The sequence below is a fragment of the Oreochromis niloticus genome, linkage group LG1 (assembly GCF_001858045.2).
Source record: "Oreochromis niloticus isolate F11D_XX linkage group LG1, O_niloticus_UMD_NMBU, whole genome shotgun sequence".
NCBI lineage: Eukaryota > Metazoa > Chordata > Actinopteri > Cichliformes > Cichlidae > Oreochromis > Oreochromis niloticus.
Genome location: NC_031965.2, coordinates 27,808,087 through 27,833,573, shown reverse-complemented (window position 1 = coordinate 27,833,573; position 25,487 = coordinate 27,808,087). Strand labels below are relative to the sequence as shown.

Sequence of the window (25,487 nt, the reverse complement as noted above, 5' to 3'; positions counted from 1 at the left end):
TCCAATGAACCATCACCTTGTTGATGAAACACCTCTACCATGCTTGTGACATTCTCACTTTCATGGGCGCGCACTCTCGTTTTGCCAAACATCGCTACAGAGCATGCCTAAACATTTCCCATGCACGGTTTTCTTCATGACGCTCTTTCACTCTCAGAAAGCCAATGAGCCATCTAATGCAGACTGAAAGTGGCGGGGTCTGCGGGGGTGTGGTGTCGGTGGCAATCGACTTTCCCAGGTAAAGTCAGCGAAGCAGCCAACAGATTTCTCTCCGACATACATTTTCATTTTGATGACTGTGGATTGCCATCGCACTGCCGCTGTCTTGCCTCCTCTCAACTTCACTTCATCATTCCTCACGCCCATAAGAAAGGTTCATTTCCCCTGCCCCATTTCCCTAAAGGTGAGTTTAGCCATCAGTCACTCTGGTAGATGCACTCCAGTGTTTCCCATTTGCATTCTGAAGGCGAAGACAGATACGGGCGGGATGGTGCGTACACACTGTTACGACCCAACAAAGTCAACTCACTGGGAGGTGATGTGAAAGCGCTGATTTAAGAAAGCTGCCCACTGCCGCAGGAGAATATAGTAAAACATGATGATGGGGCACGGGGCGTGATGTTTGTGAATGTCATTTAAGGAGGGCTAATGGCTGCTGTCTCTTTGAAAGGTAGATCGATACGGTAATGAGGAGACGGAGGCACAGGCGTAATCACCGAAAGCCCAGCGGTGCTGAAACCCACAGAATAAAATAGATTCGGGTCTTGGAGGGCGTCAGGCTGAGTGACGCGTTCATTTGGACACACTTGCAACATCTTGCATTTTCTAATGGCCTTAATGTCAGTAGGTGCTTTGTTTTTTTAAATATTTTACGATTTTCACATCCAGCGCTTGCTTATGACTACTTCAGAGGGCTTTTGTTAAATCTCAAAATCTCATAGTTTAGAAAAAAACTGTGATCTGACACGAGACCTATAAACAGCAAAGGTTTTTGACATTTCTGCTCACTCGCCACAAAGGAGGAGATATGGGAACATCCTAACAAACCGGGCAAACCAAAGGCCAAAGACAAGGACCAGTAACAGTGATTAATTTAAAGGATTAGTGCATCGTTTAAGGTTTAGAGAAGATGCAAAGTACACGTTACTGAAGCTCATGCCTGGTGGATTTAAATGGAATTTCATTAAAGCTAAAAGAAAGAATGATGACTTTTACAACTCCCACTGGCAGCGTTTTTACAGGCAGACATTTTACACTAATGGCTTGAATATGAAATAGTGACCCCATCACGCTAAGCGCGTTTTGAGTAAATTGAGCCCACTGGTAAAATAACCTTCAAAACGGTGTCTGCTAAATCTCTTGTTCTAGCCTCTTACAGCAGGGCTTCTTAAAGTTTTTCAGCATCTGGACCAGAAGGAAAAATTTAGTCTCATGCCCTCAAACCCAAGCTCATTTGGAAAGATTGGTGTTCTCATTTTTGTGATTACAACGGCAGGGACGTGACCCAGTTACCGGATAACTCTTGGTTTAAGAAATACCTTCCAGGTATATGTCACAGGTTGAGCTACAATAGGAAATGCTGCATTCATAATTCATCTCTGTATACTAAAGTGTTTCCTAACAACATCAAATCCAGACGCTGAGCTGGTGGTGTCACAGTATATTCACAACAAACTCCGAAACATCTATCCATTATGTATAGGGAAGGAAATGCATGGTACCAGTGACCCTGATCTGGAATAGGACACACAAGGACTGTACTGGTTGTAATACTGGCGCAGTGTGATTGTCAGCACGGTGCGTCTGTGAAATCCATCTGTTTCTGGCCATGAGAGGCTAACTGAAGCGAACCAATGGAGTGAGACCTGATTTGGTGTCAAACGGAGTACTTGGATGAGGCAGCATGTATGGATATGTTGTGTGTGTTTGTGTATGTGCGCATGTTTTGGATCCTGTAGTACAGCTTATGGTGTTTATGTGCATCCTAGTGAGATCTCACACTAAGAGCCAGGTTTGAGTCACAGTTGCTGGACAGAATGCAAAGACTGGACAGTGGGCAGATTTTGCACGGTGAAAAAAAAGGTTGTTAATGTTGTGACTAATCTCAAAGACAGCTGTGATCTGACCTCATATCCATATGTCAAACCTAAAATTTGCACAGTCATGTGAAAGGATAAAATAACAAGGACTGTGATCAGCAGTTCGTAAGTATCACACAATTACTGAGACAGAATTATTGTCTCACTCACAGTAACTGAGATAGGTTTAACATTTTACACTCTAGTACTTTATAATAAAGTAGCACTAGTACTACTACCACAAAGTGCTACTTCTAGTACTTTGTCATGGAGCAACTGTAGCCACATGATTTCCTTGAAGTATTCTGATTCTGATTAAACTTGAGTCCCATTTTCGTAAAGTTTACCTGAGAATGATGGAAAAGTCCAGAATTCCAAGTCATAGGGAAAAGTATGAATAAAAGAAAAAAAACACAAGGTAATAATGACTAGTTACTGTATAATATGGATACAAAGCACAAATCATTATGGAACAGCCTTTGATCATTTTCAGGATCTAAATTATTTAAACATCAAAGACTAAGGAAAACTTGGAAGCGTGGTGGCGTACAACCTTTAACTGCCAACTTCTGATCAACTGCGTGGGACTCAATAAAGTAATTAAACGTGACAGCATGTATAGTTAGACAGTAAAAGAAATTAAGTGTGTGATACTATCGGCTTCTGGCTCATGCACTGTAAAATGTCACTTACAATAAAGGCTCCTATTGTCAGCCGGCAGGCGAGGAGGACAGATATTTAGCCTGAAATGATGAATTGATCTCAGTTAACTTATGGATGCAGGACAACCCAGAGGTTGTCACTTAATGATAAATGGACGTAATACTGAGCAACGGGGACAGCAAGTCAAGGACTTGGGGAGGGAGACTTAACACATGATGGATGATAATCTTGCATACCATGTGGCATTTATGCAAGTGTGATGGGGCGTGTGCATGTGTGTGTGGGGGGGGGGTGTAAGTCTACAAACGGTGGCTGCTGTTTTATGTAAACTTAAAATGTACATTGTTAGCTGCGATAACCGCAGACAGCAGCTTTAAGCGCCTGTTCCACAATGCCTGTTTTAATCGTCTTAACACTGCAAGGTTGCATCCCTCTAAATATAAGATATAGACATGTGCATACATGTACAGTACACATGAAATGAAAATATATAACAGCATAAGTGCATATTAATATAGGACTGCAAAATATGATAATACATCACTCTACCTACTTTCTGTACCTAAACAGTATAGAAGAACTGGGACTGAGGTATGAGGTATGCAGTGCTGTGAAAAAGGATACCACATGATTCAGTAGCTTTTAGAACCACATTTAGCAGCAATAATGTGAAGTAATGGTTTTCTGTATGACTCTTCTTTAGAACATTGCTTCAGTTTGTGGACATTAGTTTGTGCTCAGATCCCTTAGGGTCCCACCACAGCACGACCACAGCAGTCTAGACCTCAAATAAGTGGAGGTCTGGACTTTCAGTGGGCCATTGCAATGCCTTGATTCTGTTCTGTTTCAGCCATTATCATTGCATGACCCAATTTAGGCCAGACTTTAGCTGTCAGACAGATGGCCTCACATTTGACTCAAGAATACTTTGGTAAACAGAGGAGTTCACGGCTGACTCAGTGACTGCAAGGTGCCCAGGTCCTGAGGCTGCAAAGAAAACCCAAATCATCTCCCCTGTACCACTGTTCTTGAGGTATGACGTATTTGTGTTGATATGCTGTGTTTGATTTTCACCAAAACTGATTCATGTTTATGCATTACGGCCAAACATTTTCACTTTGGTCGCGTCTGTCCAAAGGACGTTGTTCCAGAAGTCTTGTGGTTTGTTCAGATGCATCTTTACAGACCCAAGATGTGCTGCCATGTTTTTTTTAGAGAGAAGAGGCTTCCTCCTGGAAACCCATCCAAACAAGCTACACTTGTTCAGTCTTTTTTCTTAATTTACTATCATGCTTCTTAAAGTTTACTGGTGATCTTTTTTAATTTGCATTGTGTTAACACACACCTGCTGCTCTCAACTAGCAAACTGCCCAAACTCTTGCTTTCATAGAGGTGGACACAATTGCTGATAATCAGTTAATCAAGCACATTTGATTAGCAGTACCTCATTGATACTTACCCTCTTAATTCCAATAGAAGTAATAATGTTTTATGCAGTTTTTTATAGGACAGCACAGAGTTTAGAGAAACAAATCTTATATACATACATATAAAACACAAGTTTCACTCACCCTTCCCTGTTTTCATCTTCATCTGCATTGGAGAGCAGCTGTGAGCCAGCCAGGGAAAGGTCCAGAGCTGCAAGGGGCAGATCTCTGTAGCCAAAACTCACCAGCTGGACCGGAGGAGCCAAGCACTGGTTCTCATCCTCCACCGGCTGGGAGATGATCTCCAAATCTGACAGACCTGCCTGCTCCACTTCGCTAGTTACATGCCAGCAACAACAAACAGACAAATGACATGCACACAGACAAGCACGCAGTGGAGAAAAACAGAAAAAGACAAGCATTATTTGAGAAATGATCACATTTTTCAGACACACTTTATCAAACTCATCATTTTATTATTGATGGCATAGAAAAATTTACAGAGAAAATAGGCAAGTTTGTTGAAGAACTATATATGTATCAAAAAAGTGGTGCAATTAAAATAATAATAAGAATTATTATTATTATGCTGCCCAGCAGCTTCACTAGGAAAACATTCTTTTTTACTGTAATGGCCTTAGGGAATAAACATAGGGTTGGGGAGGTGTAACACCCACTCAACACCAAAGAATGACTACACTATGTACTCCACTGTTAAGGAGCAGCAGAGATACAGGTGCCCCTTGCTCCAAAAGATCACTGAAAGTTTGAGTGGCTGTCCTCAAACCGGCTTACTATGTAATCTAAACAGCTGAACAGCATTTAAGTAATGAGCAGCTGGGCACTAAGAGATGAATACTGACTTTTGTACTTGTATTTGCTTTGTTTTGTTTTTTATAGTGGTACATGACTGAAACCATACAACTGCAAATGCATATATATGCACAACTGTTTTGAACATAGGCTACAGTTCTCCTCCTATCAGTAAAACTGTATTACCCGGATTACAGACATGTATAAATGTTTTTATCACAAAATTGCTGAACAGACAACAATAACAGACAATTGATGTGACAACTGAATAAACAATTATTATAAATGAAACTCCCCCCAAAAAATAACATTTTCTAAGATACCTAAGTGCCACAGGTTTTATCAGTGTTAAGTGAGCAATAAGGGCTTTGAATTTGACAATTTGACATTCCTTGTAGCCTCCACGGGGTTCATTTCAGCACCTGCATCCACCTGGAGTCTTAATATCTGAACACTTCTTGGGTGTTCAGTTTAAGGCCAGCAGCATGTAGCCCAGCGTGCCCACAAGCCCCAGTTGTGTAAAAGCTGGGCCATCTCAGCAGAGCGTGTAGGTGAAAACAAACGCTGAGTGCAGCTGCAGACTGACTGTGTGTGCCCTGTGGTGTGTATTTTTAGACCAGAGCAGATGCTGGTGTATCATGTCTGCTGTGACGTCACTGCCTCTCTCTTTGTCAGCTGAGTGGATCCCCACTCTCCTTCAAACGTCAAAGGAAGTCAGAAAAAAGGTGAAAGGCGAGGGGGAAATAGAGGAGTGGTGTGAGTGTAAAGAAAGCAGGGGTTATTTAAAAGAAAAAAAACTCAATTAGGGCTGGAACCAGACAGGCACAAGAAAAAGTGACAAATGAGGAGAGAAGACTAAAAAGGCTCAGGAGGAGGACCAGAAGTGAGAAGTAGATGCAACACAAAAGTAAAAGTGATAAAAAGGAAGAGAGGTAGAGAGAAAGGGGTCAGGAAGGAGACGCGGGGAAGGAAGCCTGACCACAGAAAGGGCAAAGTGAAAAAGGAAATGGCAATGTAGAGCTGATAAGTTGATGAGGAAAAGAAACAAGGTGGTAAAAGTAAAGGCCCCTGTGCTCTATTTCACCAAGGAAGAGAAATGAGGACAGAGCAGGAACAAACTGAGGGAAAATGACATCCATCTTTTTAGGCTCTCAAGCTGTTAGCTACATGAGAAATTCGCCCACTAAGCACAGCACCGACACTGAATTCTCAAAATTTTGCTGCAAAAGCATGTGATACTAACAAACATAAACCATCATATGTCATGGTCGCGTGATATTTCCGCCTACTCTCTATTTACATCATGGCTGAGGCACTCCAAAAGTAATTGTTGGTAATGGTCGTGTGGCGAAAGAATACAAAGGGTATTCCCAGCAGCCATTTGCTGCATAGGATACACTCTTTCTTGTTACAGTCATATTCAAACTGCCGTGACAGACAGCACAGAGTGACCTAAAACGAAAATGAGGAGAGACATGCAATCTGACAAACAGGTAATACCCTTTGGAAAGGACGACCAGGTAAACAGGAGATGGATAGGACAGACAGATATGCATGCAGATAAATGGAGCCCCCCTCCAACACACACACACACTAGAACCACACACAGCACCCCCTTACTATAATGTACAATGATAATGTCGATGCTAAAAGACCTTTGATGCAATCAGGAGTGACCTGAGCAGTTAGAGGGCGTGTGTGTGTATGTGTGTGTGTGTGTCAGGGTAGCAGCCAGTTGTGGGAATCAAGATGAAGTCAACAAACCCACCAAGGCTGATCTGATCTGCACTCTGACTCACGGTGACCTTAACAATAGGAAGTATGTTACCAGTCAAAAACAAACTCCCTTTGGAAAGTGAATAATAGCAAATATAAAGCATGTCATTTTCTCTACTGTTAATCAAAGCACCAACACTGCCTGATTAAAGTAGAAAATAAGTACTTTAAGTTGTGGTAGGGGACATGTTTTTGAAATTACTGGATAAATAAAATCATAATAACCTTGGCCACAATAATCTTCAAGTGGTCTGTGAGGGAACTTGACCTCTGCTCGTCCTCTGGATTCGGATTTCATGCTTTAGAGACTCAAAGTTCCTTTTAAAATACTTTACAAAGTAGTACAAGAGACTTAAAAAGTCCACAAAGTAGATAATATGGTTGTAAAGTGGTTAAGCAGAGAACAGTGCATGAACACAAATCTTGATTTTATTCTTTTATTTATTGGTGGGAGGGGTTTAAAACAGAGAGGGGAGAGCTGCAGGAGGATGGTTTTATATTTTTTAATTGTCTGTTTTTTCCTACCTAGATTTTTTACTACTGAATCATATTGGCAGCACTGTTAATATTTAATCAGGCAAGCTATCACATCATTGACCTCTGTTTTTGTCAATTGCACGTTTGACAATTAAAAGTTCAAGATTTGCGGTGTGAACTGGCTTAATTTAGCTAACAACTTAATTCAAATGTCCTGCTCCCTTTTTTAACATAATCAGTGGCTTTTATTAAGTGTATTTTTAGTCAGATCATACATTAAAGCTTCTCAGAAGAAAACTTGAAAATTTCTTGCATCTTTCTAAGCCTGGGTTCTCAGTGGCAGTCTCTGGTAACATGTTGTGTGGCCTGCAGGCACGACAAGGAAAGGCTCCACCACTGTGTATTTAATTCATTCAACAGTCATGTCATATTATAACAGCACAGAATCAAACCAACGGATCATGTCTCTTCAGTTTTAACACTTCTGTTCACGCCATCATTGCAGACTCAACAGTGCCAACATACACAAATACAGCTGGAGTCAGAAAAAAAACAGCCACCCCACTAAAGGCTGAAAAACCACAATGTAGCACAACAATTACACCTGCCAACGTAAACCACCATTGTATAAACAGGAACATTACAAACACTAACTAAAAGTGACTGATGCATTTTTTCTGCCTCTCTGTGTTATGTGACTTAGTGGCTCCATAGTGTAGTGGTTTACATATTTGACAAACAAGCAAAAGGTCTTTGGTTCGATTCCAGGAGGATCTGCAAATCACTTTAGGATTGCATCAGAGAAAGAAATCTGGCATAAAAAATTTGCCAAATCTAACATGAGGCTGCTGTGGCGACCCCTTGTGAGAGGGCAGCAGCCAAAAGTAGTTCTCTCTAAACTGCCATTCAGCACCCAGCCCAGAACTGAGAAAACCATGCTCAAAATCAACTTTTCAATCCGTTTCCTGTATTTGAAGTTCTACTTCATGTGTAGGGGGGAAAGAAGGAACTGCAAGAAATGAACTTGATAAGTCTGCAAAAGAACAAATCTGTCCACTTGTTTCCCCGTGGATAAGCATACATGGGTAGTTGGTAATAAATCTCTGGCTGTCGAGTTAGCAGCTTATCAGCATTCTTTAGGGCCTTCCGCATATCTGCATAAGACCAACACCATCATTAATCAATGCTAGCATAATACACCAAAGCTAATTATTAGAGAACTACTTTAATGTAGTTTTAAACAATAGCTCTTTTCTATAAGGCTTGGTGAAGACATATACATTTTCTACATACTAAGAGGTATACAGATGTAATGCCCAAACCCACTTTCTGATTTATAAAAATAATATTAAATAGTGTTATATTTGTATCACCAAGACAAATCCAACTGGTTTACAGTGCTACACCAAGTTGTTATCAGTTTGTTGCTTCTTAAATTATGTAACTGTAACATGAAAACGCAACAAACTCAAGTGTTTTTTGACACATAAATGTAACAAGAGAGTAACGAGAAAGTTTGGAAACTCAACCGCTCACACAGAAGAAGTTGAATGAGTTACATTTCTCATCAAGAGGTGTATTCTACAAAGATTATTTACGGGGGATGTGATCAATGACCACAAAACGCTTTGTCTGTGTAAACAGAGGTTCTGGGAAAGACAGAAATAGACACTCGGAATAGATCATGATGTGTTTTTTCCACAAGGCCTGAATATAAATTACTTAAGGAATAAGTGAATTTTTGAATGTCCTTTTTTTTTTTCATTTAATCAAACCAAATTAGAGGAGAGAACAAAGAGCAAAAACTTTTGCCAAATTCTTTTGATGTAGGCAGGAAGTCAGTAAACCACAACCACAAGTCCAGATGAATTTTCCAAGCAGCTGTTCAAGCAGAAGAAGTTTGTTTGACTGATGAGAAGTTACAACCAGGAGCTAATAGCCACCAGAATAATGCACAGACATATGTTTCTGTTGATATTGATATAAATAATGGTGAAGCCTTCTTTAATAAAAATAAATAAATAAAGATTACCAGAGTTTCTGAGAGTTTCTGAGAACAGTGTCTTTGGTTTTTCATTATTAAAAGGCTTCACTTTCAAGAAGTGTTATTGCCGTCTAGTCTCAAAGCAGCTGTCCTCATCCCAATTTGAAGGGATGATTTCCCTTGGCAAGAGGGCCTTGCATTACTTTGACGATATTTATTCTTTATAGTTATGAATATATGGACCAGAGGTTATTCTGTTATTTTGTTGACTCATGTTCAATAATGCAATATGTTTTATATGAGTGAAATATATGGATATTACATCATTAAAAATGAATAACAGACAACAGCTCTTTCTGCCCTGTTCATAACATGGCATGACTTTGCCAAAGAAAAGGTACAGTACATACGCGTAGGGACATAAAATAATGAACAACTTAAAGGAATAACTGTGAAGCAGCAGATGTGTTAAGATCTGAACATTCCATTAAGTGTCGAAAAGCAGTAGTTTCAAAAATGGAGAGTAGTTTTTTTATGTAAACAAGTTTTTCAAAAGTTGAAAAAAAGCACAAATATCCAATTTTTTAAAGGAGAACATTTGTAATGCAACATTATCGTTACTGCTCTGTGGCCAGTGTTGCACTAAACCCCAATGAGATGCATTGTGGGGGGGGATCTTCCATTATAGTACATGAGATGGAGTACACTGTTGTACTGTAAAAATGTATCTATATGCCTCAGTGACAAAATCCTGCAGGCATATTTTACTTTGAGGCTGGATATGTTCGATATGATACCGTAGTGTGTAGGTCTGATTGGCTGTTTTCGCCACTCTTCTCTTGCAAACAACATCTCATCCATACCACTTCTCATCCACAGTACAGCAGCAGGTTTGGCTGTTTTCCCAAACAATCAGGACCATACACATAACTACTCATGACAGACACAAGCTGTCCAGAGCCTAGCGGCCCATGTGTCTGGTGCTCTGCCTGGCTGGCAGTCAAGATATCAGGAAAAGGTGCTGACCCAGGCTATGGATTTCCACAATGTTCAGCAATTTTCATATCTAAGGGAAAAGGTTTTATCGTGAATTTTAAGATTTTTTTTGAGAAATCTTTTCATCTTAGTTTTTCCTGCTTCACTCTGTGAAACCTTCCTGTACATGTCATCTATTATAGTGTATGCCCATTTTATTATATTTATCTGGACTTTAAGAGTGAAAAAGTGGACCAATTTAGTTTACATCATAGACTTTAACAGCTTTAATAATTACACATATTTCATAAAGAATTTATTTATCTTCTTGCGTAAAATGTCGCTTTGCTGCAGCTTTATTATAATTGTTTAATATTAAAGATGGTAATGTCTTCAGTGTATTAACATGAAATCCAATGAACCCGAAAACCTAAAAGGCAAACATACCTTTGTTTCTATCCAAGTGCAAAAAATAAAAACATTTCTGCTGTCTTTAATACAAATACTGACCTTTCCAGATACCCATGATGCTCTTATCTAACAGAAAGGGGCAATTGCAAAATTCTGAAATTATTTCATGGAAAGACTAACAAGACTGCAAACTGCAGAAGAGTACCCACAGGAAAGGAGTGATATTCAGGGGAGCAGGTCTCCCTGAGGGTGGCAGATAAAATTAAATAGTGGATTGTGGTGTTGTGGGCCAGGTATGAAAGGTCATTATGTGACAAAAGCTGCTCAAGGGATTTCACTGAGCAAAACATAAGGTCATGTTAAGTAACTGTGGGCCGGCGGCACCGAAGAGTGTTGTTCCTCAAACATGTGAAAGCGTCTCACTCATGAGCCTCAGTTTGCTCATTAGCAAATGTTAGCATATTATTACACCAAACTAAGATGCCATGTTAGCATTGTGTTAACATGCAGAAGTCAGCATTTAGCTCAAAGCATAAACTGAAGCACTAATGTAGCTGTAGATAAATTGCTCTTGTTGAAATATCTTTGTCCCGTTCCTCAAGAGCTTCCCTTCCATAAAAGTTTTGAAAAATAAACAGATAAATAGATTCAATTCAATTTATAGAAGATGGGACACCACTGGGCTTGAGGGACTCAGGGTTTCTCTGCAAAAAAAAGCTTTAAAATGTATGGAAGCCTACACAGGGGTGGGGAGGTGATTTTCTTAGAATCAATTTGACTTTAAACTCGCTTCATAATTGCATTTACTTTTTTTGCAACTTCAATAAATCACAAAGTCCAACTACAGACTCTGAATTATAAAAAATACAATCTACTCTTGTTGTTCTGAAAAACCACCGCTACATTAGCAGTGATAAAGTGTTGTGGTGTTATTGGATTCGTCATGTGCACAGGTAGTATGTAGTACGGAGAAAAATGTTGCCATAAAAATGGGAATTTGTGAAATATATGTCCAACATTGCTGTGCTTTACTGTGTTGATATACAGTGTAAACATACGCATCTATCAGTAAAATGAAACATAAAAACTGTAAGCCATCATTTCAGCGCAAACATTACATCAAGCACAGGTGCTACGCTGCCTATCACCTCCCCTCCAAAGGCCCAGTGGCAGCTTTGCAAATACACAGCCTGGGGGTGTAGAGAAAATATATAAACATCCAGGCGCATTTTATACAGAACTACACTCCACTCAGTTTGTGGCCTCGGTGGACTACAAGATCAACACACACATGTTAGACTGGGTTGTTTGAGGCCAACGCCTGAGGATCTAAAACACTTCCAAACTTGGCCAGAACACTGAAGAAAAAGCAGATGTTCACTGCTCTCACCAGCTGCTGTGGAGAACTTTGGAGAAGCTGGGCATCATTGTGTATTAGTGTTACAGACTCATCATCTCACATGAGTCTGGAACAGCCAGCTGTAGAGTATTTCACAAGTTATATCCTGTAGTAAGACACAATACTTGAACCATATATATGTCTACATAAAATATATTCCATACTAAATACAACAGAATATAGGCTTTTGCTTCCAAGACAGCAAAAGTCTAATGATGATTTTTAATGTTGACTCACAGACAAAGTAATACGCATAAGGAAAAAGAAAGACAGAATTTATGACTCTGGCATCCATCAACCCTTTCCAAAACAACAATGCCAGCAGCCACCAGTCTTTTCAAAGCAGCAACTTTGCTAACAAATCTTGGTGTTTAACAAAACGTCGAGCTTGTAGTACCTGTCACTTCTGCAGAATTTACAAACTGCCTTGGGTAATTTCCTAGAAAACCCAATTCAACTTCCAGAAAAACTTGCATAATTTCATGCCAGTGGATATTAATGAAGTCTGCCAGGCACATTAGCTCATTAATAATATTGCAGATTAACCTATGATGAATTGGAAGACTGCACAATGGACTGTTCTGGCCCTGCTGTGACCAGTCTCTTATCTGACCTTTACAGATACAAGCAGCAGAAGACACGGGAGACACAGAGACCCTTGTGGGGCAGGACTAAGACAGCAGATGTCTCCTTCATAATGGAGAGGTCCATGGACCTTTTTACACTGTGTCAGTATCCAATAATAGATTATTTTAATTTCTACAGACACTTGAAGGAAAATTGGTCTTGAAAGCTTTAAAGGCTGGAAACACGGAGTTCTGTAGACTTGTAAAGCTGATTTTAACAGTGGTTCTTCTGCACTGCCAAACACAAGAGAAATCATAGGAGTGCATTTGAGGTGTCGTCTGTACATCTGGTGAAATATAGCTAAAACAGAAGAAACAGTTATGTATTTTTATTGTTTTGTATTTAAATTGCAAGGGGTGAACTATATTTACGGGAACAATTAATGCACCATGTGAATGGAGATTCCGTGACCCTGATTTGTTATTGTGCATAGGTGCATATAACATCAGTACAGTAGAATGAAGGGATTATACGGTCACACGCAGACAGTGTTTCTTCCAAAAGCCCAGAAAGACATGATGAGCATATGAACTCCCACCCTCCAAACTAAAAAAGAAAAACTGTACAGCCTCTCCGACCTCCCACTAGCACTGCATTAAAATCAGTGTAAACAGCAATGGGGTGAGAAAGATGAATGGTCCCGTCGAGCTTCAAGGAACCCGCAAAGTTCCAAAAGGGAAAATCTAAACTAAAATGTAGTTTACTATATAAATTATTTCCACAAAGTGAGACTCTGTGAACATGAGCACATCTTTCTCTGAAGCTTCAGTCAAGCTACAAACCTCGAGCATTGTTAGGTGAGAAAATATGGAACTGCAGCAAAAATCAAGCTGTGGTGGAAAGTAAGTAACTAGATTACACTTTTAGCTTCAATTCAAGGGGCTTAAGAAAAAAATACAGCAAGTCTTTAGAAATTATGGAACTTTTAGTATATTTATGCACATATTTTTTAGACAAACTAACATCATTTTAATATTTAGGATTGTTTCTACACTCGGATTAAAAGGAAGTTAATGACTGCCTGAGGTAAGAACACATGGACACCACCAGATCTCCTCCATTAGGATGACGCAGCCACCTTCAGTTGCTGCTTGTTTGTGGTTTTTTCTCCTCTCAGCTTTGTATTTAATAACGAGAAAGCTACTTTATTGGGTTGAGATCAGGTGACTTTGCCATTAAAGAATAGCCCATTTCTTTGCCTTTAGAAACCCTTGAGTTGCTTTTGCAGTATCCTTTGGGTCATTATAAAGCTGCACTGCAAAGTGGCATCCCATCAGTCCAATCAAGCCTAATTTGGCTGAATCTGAGCAGAGAGTATAGCCTATACACTTCAGAATTCATCCTGTTACCTCTATCCTAAGTCATAACATCAGTAAACAATAGTGACCCTGATCCACTGGCAGCCATACAAGCCTGTGCTATAACATTGCCTCCACCATATGTGACAGATGATGTGGTATGCTCTGGATCATGAGCGGTCTCTCTCCTTCTCCGTGCTTTTCTCGGTGTATGTTTTTGGTTTTATCGACTTTCTTTAAATTTCGCTTTAACTTAAACCAAATTGTTATGAAGCTGAAAATATGTGCTAATATAGAATCAGCCTGGCAAATTTGCCTGAAACATAAATGTACATAAATCCGGTGACATCTCGTCTTAAAAAACCAAGATGAGGTGGTGAATAGTGCACAAGTGGCTGGATGTTAAGAGCAATAAAAATATTACTTTTTTTTCGTACTGCCTATAATATACTGCGTAATGAAACAATCATTAGTTTCGAGTGCAAATGTGGGCCACAGTCATCTGTTTTAGGATGCGTTTCACCTTAAACACAACATGAGACAGCACTGCTACTGAGAGCTGCTGAGCTGTGCTTCATATGGGACCATCAGCAGAACCGGTTCTCTCATAAAAGCGCAAATGTAGCAAAGCTTTAGAGCTATTCATCTAGGTCAAGAGAATAAATGCAGTTGGTTACGATGAAACAAATTACAGAGTCATACTACCAGCAGAATCATGAAGTGACACAGAATAATAATTTTCAGCGTTCTCCCGTATCTCTTACTTTGCCTTCACACATTCAAAACATACACACAGGCTACAGCATGTTCCCTCAGTAATGCATCAGCTGTTCTTAGTACACAGGTTGGAGAGGGAAGATTAAAAAGGGAAAGCTTGGAGAAAACTGGGGGTGGAGATGTATGCTGAAAGAATTGTGGTCATTTGTAATGATCACGGGGCACGATAAAGAATATAGCGGATGTTGCTCCACAGAAGATATTAACATAGTGACCTGCGTTTACGGTTGTAGAACAGACGCTCTATAGTCAGCATTGTGCAGGTGTGTTTGCATGAATCTGCATTTCAGCATGTGCCTGTGCATTCAGAGTGAGGAGGGTCAGAGATACCTCAACGGGCGCAGTGTCTGAGTGAATAAAGATCATTATTGTAGAAATGGAGATGGAAAACCAGGAAATGGCAAAAGAGGAGAGACGTAGAAAAGAGAGAAAAGATGAGAAAATCAAAAAAAAAAAAAAAAGATGGCCTCGCTGGGAAAATAAGAGGAAAAAAGGAAGACAGTGATAAAAAAAAGTCTTATGTCCAGCTGATACAGTGTAGCACTTACATGATTATTTTCTGTCATTTAATGACACTTTGATTGGGGTTTTTTCTAAGACAGGAAACGAGTAGGAGTTCAATTTTTTTAGTACACCAGTTTGCAAATTTAACAGATAGCGAGGGAAAAAGAAAGGATCAATCAGTGGTCAAAATAGTGTGTACGCTGTACTTACTCAGAATTAGCCATGATCCTGGGTGATGGAGGAGATAGAGATGTGGTGGAGGTTGTCAAAAGGTTTCCACTCACTTCTGTCTGTTTTAGTGCTGCAGGTCAGCTACCCACCTGAGAGATGCTGCTTTCATGCTGAACCCTGAGAAGAATCCATTCATTACAGTACAGTACATAAAGTATACAAGTATCCTTTTTAACAACTTCTGGATATAAGTGTAAACGTAGGTAAAATCAGCCACACCTCAAATTGTAAAATTGTGCACGCACACTGTTAAATACTCTAATAATGCCAGTTTTAACACTGTAACAATTTTAGTGCACTAATTTATTTACAGTTTATTTACTCTAAACTGTTGTCTTTCTTTAACGCCTTGAAGAAATTTGAAATTTGGCAGCTTGCTTCCAACACATAACTCGTGGCCAACACATTTTATTATAGTGATCTGACATTTGATAGTGTATCAAACTGGCTTTCCAAATTAAGCTTCTTCACAACATAGTGATAAATATCTGTTGTGCAAGCCCTGCAAGTTTTCAAAAGTGGCAACCAGATTACAGCATTTACAAATATTAATGATCTGAAGTTATTTAAAAAAAAAAAAAAAAAAAAAAAAAAGACTAGTAGAATCTTAAAAGAATACACAGTAAAACTTGTGTAAAAGTAAACTTTTGCTCAGTCATAAAGCTTTTATCTTCTCATCTCTCTCAAATATTTAGCACTCCAACAGAGTTGGGTGCATGTCAGACTTCCCACGCTCCATCAGAGTAATAATAGCTCCTGATATAAACCTGCACTGATTCACTTGCTGTTATGAGAGAAACTAAACGACAATTGTGTGTGCAACTACTAACAGATCCACTCTGCACTTACATGAATTATGTGGCACGAAGGACCTACCTGTGTGAGATTTACATTGTTGACGGGTAATTGTGCCTCCCGCTGCCCCCTTGCTGATAGAAATGTCTCTCTCGGCGGTGATCAATGTAAGTGAAGCAGCAGCAGGCTCGCACGGTGTGTAGGCTGCAGCTATCCTTAGCACTTTTGCATTGGACGAGCACCACCACCACCGCCGTTGCTGCTGCTTCCGCTGCGCGGATTTCAGTGCAAAACCAAAGAGGGGCTGAAGCTCAAATGCAAGAAGCATCGTCACTCGGCAAGATCATATTAGCTGTAATTGTTATCAGAGCGGTGAAATAACGGCCCTTTAAGTGCAGCCTCCTCCTCGCTGAGATTGATGAGGCTTGATCCAGATCCAGATCCAGGTTCCGCTCCCCAGCCGAGGGTTTCCCCGGCGAGCGCAGCGGGGAACCCTGCGAGGGGAGCTGTCCAGGTGCTGAAGCGAGCCCCGATGAAGCCTCGGGTCTCTAACGACCCCCTTCCACAGCTGCAGCCGGGCAACGCGAAGCGAATTTCATCCAAAGGCCACCAAAACATTGACGTTTTTGTTCCGGAGACTGACAGTAGCCAGCGAATCGTGTGACATTTGCATCGCTCCGGTCACGACATAGCAGTCTAAAAATGTTGGCCGTGGGGTGGATGTGTGTGCGCGCGCGCGTGCGTGTGTATGTATGTGTGAGAGAAAAAGAAAGCCTGAGAGTAATTTTTCTCAATTCCCGAATGAGGCCAATTTGAGAGCGGATTATCGCCACAGATGATTTTATTAGCTTTACGCCTGGTTGGTCGTCCCTCTCCGTGTCATGAGCGTTTTTTATGGTTTCCCAAAATAAAGATACTATGGGAATATAAATTGCCTTTACAGCAATTGGCTTAACCGTTTGTCATTCATCGGGATTAGCCAGTCGATGGTTAAAGCGCACATCAATCAGACTGAAGCGTCTCTTCCTTTATTTAAACACGCCTGGACGTGGGCTGCTGGAGATGTTATAGGCTGAGGCGCAATTTCAGGGTGTGCGCAAAAAACGAAAACCGGTGATCTAAATTAACTGTAGTTAGCCTGTAGTTACAACCGAAGACAGATGCTTAGCACCCAGTGGGCTCAGAGGCTGTCTTTCAAAGATGCACAGTGCGTTCAACAATAGTGGGTTTAAGAAAACAAAATAACTGATATCTATTTATATATTTTTTTTTGGTTGTAATTTATTGAGATGAGCAAAAGAGATATGATTTGGCACATTTAGAAAAGTTCTTCAACACCAAAACAAGTTTGTTCATTAAGCCATTTAGATTCAGTTTAATTTCTTCTCCAAAAACGATCAAAGATGGGGGAAAAATGAACAAAAAAAGGAAACACATCAACTAAGCTGTAAATAATGTCTTTCAAAAAGTAAAAAATATTGTACATTTCTTGAAAACATCTACTTTTTGCTACAATCATTGCAGTTTTTACAGAAAACGTAAGCCATTTTTCAACATACAACTACCTGACAAACACAGTATAACTTGGAAATTGCACCTTTATCTCAGTATTTTTTTTTTTCAAAGCAACAAGAGAATGTATTAAAAGACAGGGCCATCTGAGGAAAAAGCCAAGATGTGTATAACATTACAGCGTCCTAAAGTACTGTAAAATTCTTACAGCTTTTCACATTTCTTCAATTATTTCCAACCATCAACACCTGCTTTATAAAAGTCAGAAAGTGCAGGAGAGCCAATACTAAAAGTAGGTGTCATTTACACACCCAACAGGGCAGCTATTTGGTCCCATTCACTAGGAGCTTAGTTAGCTGATGTGACTTCAAGCCCAACAGTTGGGTGTAGGTAGTAGCCGATGTGAAAAAAGAAAGAGACGCACGAAAAAATCTAACTGTATTTTCTGGACCCAATTCAATAATTGTGAATCCTATCAGTATGAACTTGTAGGCTACAGTGGCGTGTACATTATCCATTGGTAAGACAGATGTGTAAAACCTTGGCTGGATAAAGAGATTACGTTTTGAGGAAGGCCCAGAGTCATCACATTAATTAAAAGTGCATTTGCAGAATCATGAATATTAAAGTGCCCCAATTATACCCCAAGTTTTTTTTGTTTGTCTTTTTATGTATGTAATGGTTTTCAAAGTTACCAGGAGTTACACGTTCCCATAGAAAACACTCCTACTGAACTTCCTGAAACAACTTCTCTGCAGGCCAGGCTTTCTTCAGTGACTTATCTATCACTATAGAGCACAGAGACACAGTACCAGCCTGACTGGCTGACCCAGCTAAGCTAACCATGAGCAAAGTGCACCAAATGATCCAATGATGACTACAACTCCCAATAAAATTAAATCCTTTCCATATTTTTTCTGGTTGTGCTGCCATATAACAAAAGTGAATATGAAAGTGTGATGCAAACAGAGCCCATTAAGTAAAGCAGCCACCACTTTGGAATTTTCAAAGTAATTTTCAGCTAGTCGTACTGTGCTGCTAAAATACTGATGCTATAGCAGCAATTAAAAAAAAAAAAAAAAAAAAGCATTTACATACAGCAAGTTACAGAAAACAGATGTGTTGTGATTTCAGTTATTTACATATAAAATGATCATTCACAAAGAATGTCAGATCCTCTTCATAATGTGGCTAATACTTTATGTTGCTCTGTGTGTAATAAGCACACCCTCACTTTCATAGTGCCAATCAGGGCCATCTGGGCTTCTCCTAACAAACCATTAAAGATATGAGGTAAGAAACAGTTCTGCAGCACTTCACAGTACATGTGAGCCAATTCCTTCAGGTACAAAGTAAACATTCCAGTCCCTAAGTGAGCATAATAGGGGCACTTTTTCTTGCATTTTATATATGTGCTATATAACATTCTTCCGAGTTTGTATTATTATGTCTGAACTGTATGAATGCACTGGTTTTAATATAAAGCCTGGGTTTCCACACAGTCTCCAAGGGATACAATGCCACATGCTGCCATTACACTGATGGTTAAAAAGATTACCGTTCTTCTTTATGAGCAGAAATAGTGACAGCGATATTCTTCTATGCTGTACCGTTACTCTGTACACGATGTTTGTTGCTCTCGACTGCTGTTACAAACAAAAGCATGACGTGTCATCTTTCATCCTGTGTGTTGACCGTTGCTGCGGGACATTCAGCCTAGATGGACCAGGGTCATGACAGTAGTGTACTCGTGCTGCAGGTTGTCCATGTCAGTGTCACACAGTGTGTAGTCATCTTTTATGATTCGATCGCAGCCAATCTCACCGTTTCCAAACAGCCCAAAGAGCGGGGTGTTGGGGAACACCTTGTGGAAAGCATCTGCCTCTACATTGCTCTGGTTGTTGTAGTAGTTCTGGCCTCGCCCCACGCAGGCAAACATAAATCCCAGGGTGTTTTTCTCTGGAATTTTGGCTGCCTTTAGTCGTCTGATTGTGGCTTCAGCCGCTTTTGCGCTGATGACGTCTTCCTCCAACAGCACAGACGCCCCCTGAACTTTAGGCCCACTCAGGGCCAGGCCTATCACACCATATGAACCTTGGCTACAGCTACAGAGTGAGAGATCATGGAAAGTGTGAGTATTGTAGAGTGCATACTGAAAAGGCTATTCATAATTTACCTCAGACACTACCCATTATTTATCAAAATCAATTACATCCTATTGGTAGTGAGATAAAGGAGATACCCAATAGAGAAATATAGATGTCAAACTTCAGAATGTGTTTTGAACAGCTAATATTTACTCTGCTGCAGTAGATCATGATTGTTGCCTCTGAGTGGTGGCAGTCAATTATACTTTTGCATTTTTCTACATACAGACTGAAATACCATTTGATAAACTACCACAGGATCAGACCAAAAATATTTGCAGGAAATCCCCTACTAGATTAATCCCATAAAATATCTAGATTACACTCGGGAAATTAACTTACCAGTATCTGGAAGGAGCGAAGGCATGCTCTACCAGGCCTCCAGCAATCAGAGCTTTGGTCTTCGAAAGCGGCTCTAGTATCTGGTTAAGGAAGCGTGCGCCTCCTGGTTTATATGCCTCATAGAAGAAAATCAGTATCACACGTAGCTCTGGGTTGTCAATTAGTCCTGGAAAGAAATAACAAAAATTAAAAAATTAAAGATTTTATTGACGTTTATATTATTGAATAACTAGATAGTCGATGCTTACCTGCTTCTTTAAGGGCTGTCGGAGAGATGGTTCTCTTACAAAAGTGAAAAGGCTGGATGTGGACACCCTCAATAGCTGGAAGCATGATTGCAAAGCCAGCTCCTCCATGTTGGTACTCCTGGGGGGGGTTGCCGCAAGAGCCGCTGGGCGTCACTGTACAGAGAGCCAATCATGAAGCACCATAAAAGTATAAGTTTTTATGCAGGTCCTTTTAAAGGATTATTTGTTAACCAGCATCAGCAGCATTGTTTATCCTTATACGCAGTTATAGATGTACTGAAAATTCAAATGTTTAAAAAAGAAAAAAAATATTGAGCAGAGGCATGACACACGAGGAAACCAGTGGACACCTACTAATGAATTAAACAACCCTTAAAGCTTTACAGTTTTTGACAATTGATATTACCATCAATAGAATCAAAGAAGAAATGAACTAAAGCCACCTCAAGGAAATTCTCTTTCATTTTTCATTTGAAGTGAGAAGTTACCCAAATTTATCTAAAGTTTCAAAAAGTCACCATCTAGTGGCTATGAGAGGAACTGCAGTTTAACTTATTCTGGGAGCGGATTCAGCACCGGACTGGGTGTATGCTACAGGGGTGAGAACCGGTTTTAAACATAGAACCAAACCAACAAAAATTTATTTCAAAAACTTTGATTCAAAAAACATGAATCAAAGGGACATGTGGATGTGTTTCCATGAAAATACATGACACTGTGCTGCCATAAATAAACAGGAACACCACACAAAGAGGAATCCTCATTCACCAATCCTAAAAAATTTTTTAGTGCTGCTGAGCAAAACAAATGGTGTACAAGCTGAGTTGTACATCACAGAAACCCTTTCAGCGTTTCGAACAGAAGGCAAACAAATTTCTTTACTATGCACTTTACCCTGATCTTCTATTGCGTTACAAACAGTATTCATAAAGAATGAAAGAATACTACATGTGTCATCTCTGTAATTCATACAATCAGCATCTTTATCAATATAGATAAATAACTAGCTGTAATCTGGGCAGTGTTTACTATACAAACTCTCAGCCTTATCTGAATAAAGATCTAATTTAGTTGAATTAGCTGGGCGTGTTGACCCTGTGGTGACCTTAGGCTACTACATCACAAAATGCGAGTGTTATCACAAACGGCCGAGGCTTCCATTAAACCTGATAGACGATGGGAGCCTGATAAGCCATCATCTTGAGGAAAGAGAACATGGCTGATGGAGTGTCACTTCTGCAGAGGGTTGTGATTATATAGAGAAATGGGGAGCACAGCATCAGGCAGACTAGGCAATATATCAGAGGGAGAGGCACAGAGATGCAAGCCACCAGTGGTACTTTCTAACTAGGCAACAGTGGTGAGGATTAATGCGAGTCCTCCCTGCTGATATACGAAGTATTCTCCTTGAATACGCTTGAAAAGTGGTTGGCTTTCATATTCAGAGCATGGTAGTATATTAACCGAAAGCCACATTTGTATCATTATAGCTTTGAAACTCATTAAAAATAATAGTGTTTTATATCGAATCACATGATTTATTTTGGTTTGAGGGGGAAATTTTATTTTCTTCCTCATAAATGAAGAAATATGAGAGAGACAGAAATAAGGAACACTTACAGACTATTCCTGGTGTAGCAACGCCCATGACATCACAGCCTCTGGGGAAGAGCTCGTTCAGTTCTGCGTCTAGACTGTTGCGACTCTTTTTTGCTTCAGTGGGGAGAAAAAACATGTTCATGAGAAGAAAGGCCACACAAGTGTACTACTGTGGAGGTTGTGATCAATGCCATTAGGGCAGCATGTGATATATGTTCATTTTGTTTTATAGCATGACGATTCCAAACACAGTCTGAATGACAAAGGATTAGCCATAGCAACAAAGTGGACAAACAGTCTCCATCTCCACAACTGCTCTGCTGCAGGGCTCTTTGCCCACCTTGTTGTTCAAAACTTGTAGCAATCTGAGTTTTCAGGCAGTGGAAGTCTGTGAAATTTTCTTTCACTTTATTTACACTGTACAGACTTTACTTATTCTTTTTAAAAGCAGCTGAAGACACTTTTTATTCATACAGATAAGCTTTTAATTGACTTGTTGGTTGATGTTGTATTCTATTATGCTTTATATTGTTTTTGATATGGCTTTTTATTTTTTGTGCTTCATTGTAAACAAGTCCTGACTTGTGTCCAGTTTGTTTGACACCGCTGAAATTGCTCCTTAATAGTATAGAGATTATAAACTGACTAGTCTATTAATACTATTACTTAAAATATCCCATCAATAAAATGAATTTTACTTTGATTTGGCCAAATAATAAACAATATGAAAACACTACACATGCTATATAAGTGATACATCAAATACTACCATTTACAGGAGTGTGCATGGAGCTTGAGGAAAAAATCCTAAGATCCAGTTACACAGCACACATTTTTCCCTAGTGACCACTAAGTGCTAATGAAAAATGTGTATATCCCAACCAGTTGCAAGTATTTGTGGGAGGCTGCCAGCAGTCGCTAAAATAAAAAATAAAAAAAATAAAAAAACATCAAGTCCTAAAGCCTTGTTCATGGCAGCTAGAGAATCACACGCCAACCTCTTGTGGAATACACAGTTTTTCCCTATGGACGGGAAAGGTTGATATGGTTATCAATCGGTCTCTAGGCCTGTGTGACTGAGGCCTAACGGGAGAGCAGACAAGATAGTGGACCTAAATCCTTAAAAGAACTGTTATTACGTTACCTAAGATGCTTTGAACAGCTTCTTTTAAGAGACTGGGCAAGTTTTTCACCCTCTGAAAACTGTTCAGGGTGCAACAGTTTCAAAGTTTTCTAGAATTCAAATAACAATGTGCTCTGTATCTAAGTTCAAACAAACACCTCTAATAAACACGTGTAACCTTGTCTATATGGATAGAATAGGTGCACCTCAAATATCATTTCAAGGACATACAGCAGGTAATTAAACATGGCAAACAAACAGTAGCCTGCAAATGTTTAAACAAACAGACTTACTGTTACAAAATGAACGCTAAAACAAGCTTTTATTAGAAGTACTTATTTATAGAGTAATTGTAAAGACACTTCTGCTTTCCTTTAGGATAATTTTACATTCAGAGCCGAAATGCATTTGCACCTTAAAGTTAAGTCAAATAATAATGTATGAGAGAGTTGTGCCTTAAGGGAACTATACAGTTTACAAAAGAAATATATTTTATACCAACCTTTGTTCGGTTTGTAGCAAAAGGCTCCTCCATTGAGGATCTCGCAGTCTGCCATTACCAGAACTGTTTTAGGCAGCAGGTATACTTTCTGTAAATTATTTCAATCATAGTTAAAAAAAAAAAAAAAAATCAGTTCCTGATCATACCCTCCTGAGAACCAAACAAAGTCTCCTTCAGCTTAACTTCTTTTTTGTGATATCCTGCCTCTTTGGAGCTAAAAGAGGTTACCCAAGCACATGAGATATCATTGGAAAGGCCATGGTGTCCTCTATTCAGTACATCAGGACTTAGTAGGTAGGGTAGCTCAAATAAGTCAAAAGATATAGGGCAAAAACAACTCTCCATTACAGAGAACATAAGTGAATAAGCTGGGTCTCAGGAGGACATGTATAACACAAAGTTCATATCATTGCAATCTTAGTGGCATAAAGACTACATATCTTTTGAGATTCTTCACTTCAACTTGAAATCTTTAATACTGCTTGTATGGCCTTTATACAAGTGTGAGGCCCATGGTGAACTCCCAGGAAGCGTTTGAGCAATGGGCTGAACAGCTTTGCAGGGGAAAGCTGGCAAATTCTACGCGTTGGATAGCTCACTCAAGGAGTAGGTAACGTAGAGGGTATTGATATGCTGTTTTTAAACTATTAACCAAGACCTGTCGACACACACTTCTTTAACGTTTTCACTTAGTGTCACTAATTATTTAAATACCATTCGATGAGAGTTTTGAAGTTTACCTCCACTTCTTCAGCCAAGATGCTGTTGAGAGCATGGGACTCCGTGCTGGGGTGTCCAGAGGCCGACACCCAAGTTAGCTGCTGCTGAGTCCTAAGCACTCTGCGGGCACAGTTTCTCCAAAGTCTGCACACACTGAAAGGGTAAAAGAAACTCAGTCTCACTCGCTGAACAGGTACAATCATGTTGTCAAAAAAAACAAGACTCAGCTCGTCTATATATCCAGGCAGAGTAGCTGAAAGCAAGCCCTTGATTAGAGTCCAACAGACAATAACAACCGCTAGGCTAGCTGCTGCTTTAGCTCTTCCGTAAGTTTTTGCGTCGGAGTTTCACTTCTATCGGCGGCCATTAGCGTTAGCTCACAGTGATGCGTACAAAGATCAGCCACCTACCTCGCGAGCTGGAGAAGCGATTTGGTTGGTATAAACGTAAGAATCCTCTCAACCACTTCCGCAACATTGCTGAGTATGTACTCAGCCTTGGAATCCGGAAAAAAATCAACAAAATCGGAGTTCTCGCTCATGTTTCGCTCTGTATTCGTGAGACTCACAACACAGACTCCAGCTACGAACTTCAACCCCTGTACTCCCACCGCTGCAGAGGAATAGCCTGTTTATTGGCGCCTCCCTGCGGCGAGGAGGAACCATAGCAGTTAAGGTACCCCAACATGCATGTGAAAATCTCTCACTTTCATCAACACATATAATCAAACCTTAAATAATTGAATGATAAAGATGATTTTCCATTTATTTTTATTAAAGGTACAATTTGGGCATTTTAATCTCCAGACCCATATGCCTTTGGATGAGAGCTGAAACATCTACAAGTTTAGGGAGGTCCAGTTGCCTTTCCCCCCCCCGCCAAGCTAAAAAGTTTAATCTTGTGTTTGCCTTTGCATGTTGAGATGGCATCAAGCAAACTTTTTTTTTTTTAACAATACTATGCAAATTTCTTGAGTAACCCTTTATTTCTTTACATTTTGCTAGGAAAATGAGAAACAGCCTGAACTCTTGTAGGTAAACTTTCTTGTAATTTCTTGAA

At 39.8% G+C, this 25,487-nt stretch overlaps 2 protein-coding genes across 2 annotated transcripts in view; both read right to left on the bottom strand.

The window, feature by feature from the left end:
* The window catches only part of LOC100700520 (transmembrane protein 266), a 46,559-nt gene extending 29,427 nt beyond the window's left edge, over positions 1-17,132 (bottom strand). The window contains exons 1-3 of the mRNA XM_005447569.3: positions 16,317-17,132; positions 15,420-15,557; positions 4,313-4,504 (exon numbers count right to left, since the gene is read on the bottom strand). Coding sequence (XP_005447626.1) covers positions 4,313-4,504; positions 15,420-15,433 — 206 coding nt within the window. The 5' untranslated portion in view covers positions 15,434-15,557; positions 16,317-17,132. The remainder of the gene's footprint in view (positions 1-4,312; positions 4,505-15,419; positions 15,558-16,316) is intronic.
* A 454-nt stretch (positions 17,133-17,586) lies between these two features.
* On the bottom strand, positions 17,587-25,050 carry fbxo22 (F-box protein 22). The gene is made up of 7 exons (XM_003437569.5): positions 24,839-25,050; positions 24,449-24,581; positions 23,709-23,796; positions 22,105-22,197; positions 20,485-20,637; positions 20,237-20,402; positions 17,587-19,852 (listed from the first exon to the last, which is right to left on the bottom strand). Exons 1-7 carry the CDS (start codon positions 24,967-24,969, stop codon positions 19,459-19,461), a joined length of 1,158 nt encoding a protein of 385 aa, XP_003437617.1. The 5' UTR covers positions 24,970-25,050; the 3' UTR covers positions 17,587-19,458.
* Between the last annotated feature and the right edge of the window lie 437 nt (positions 25,051-25,487).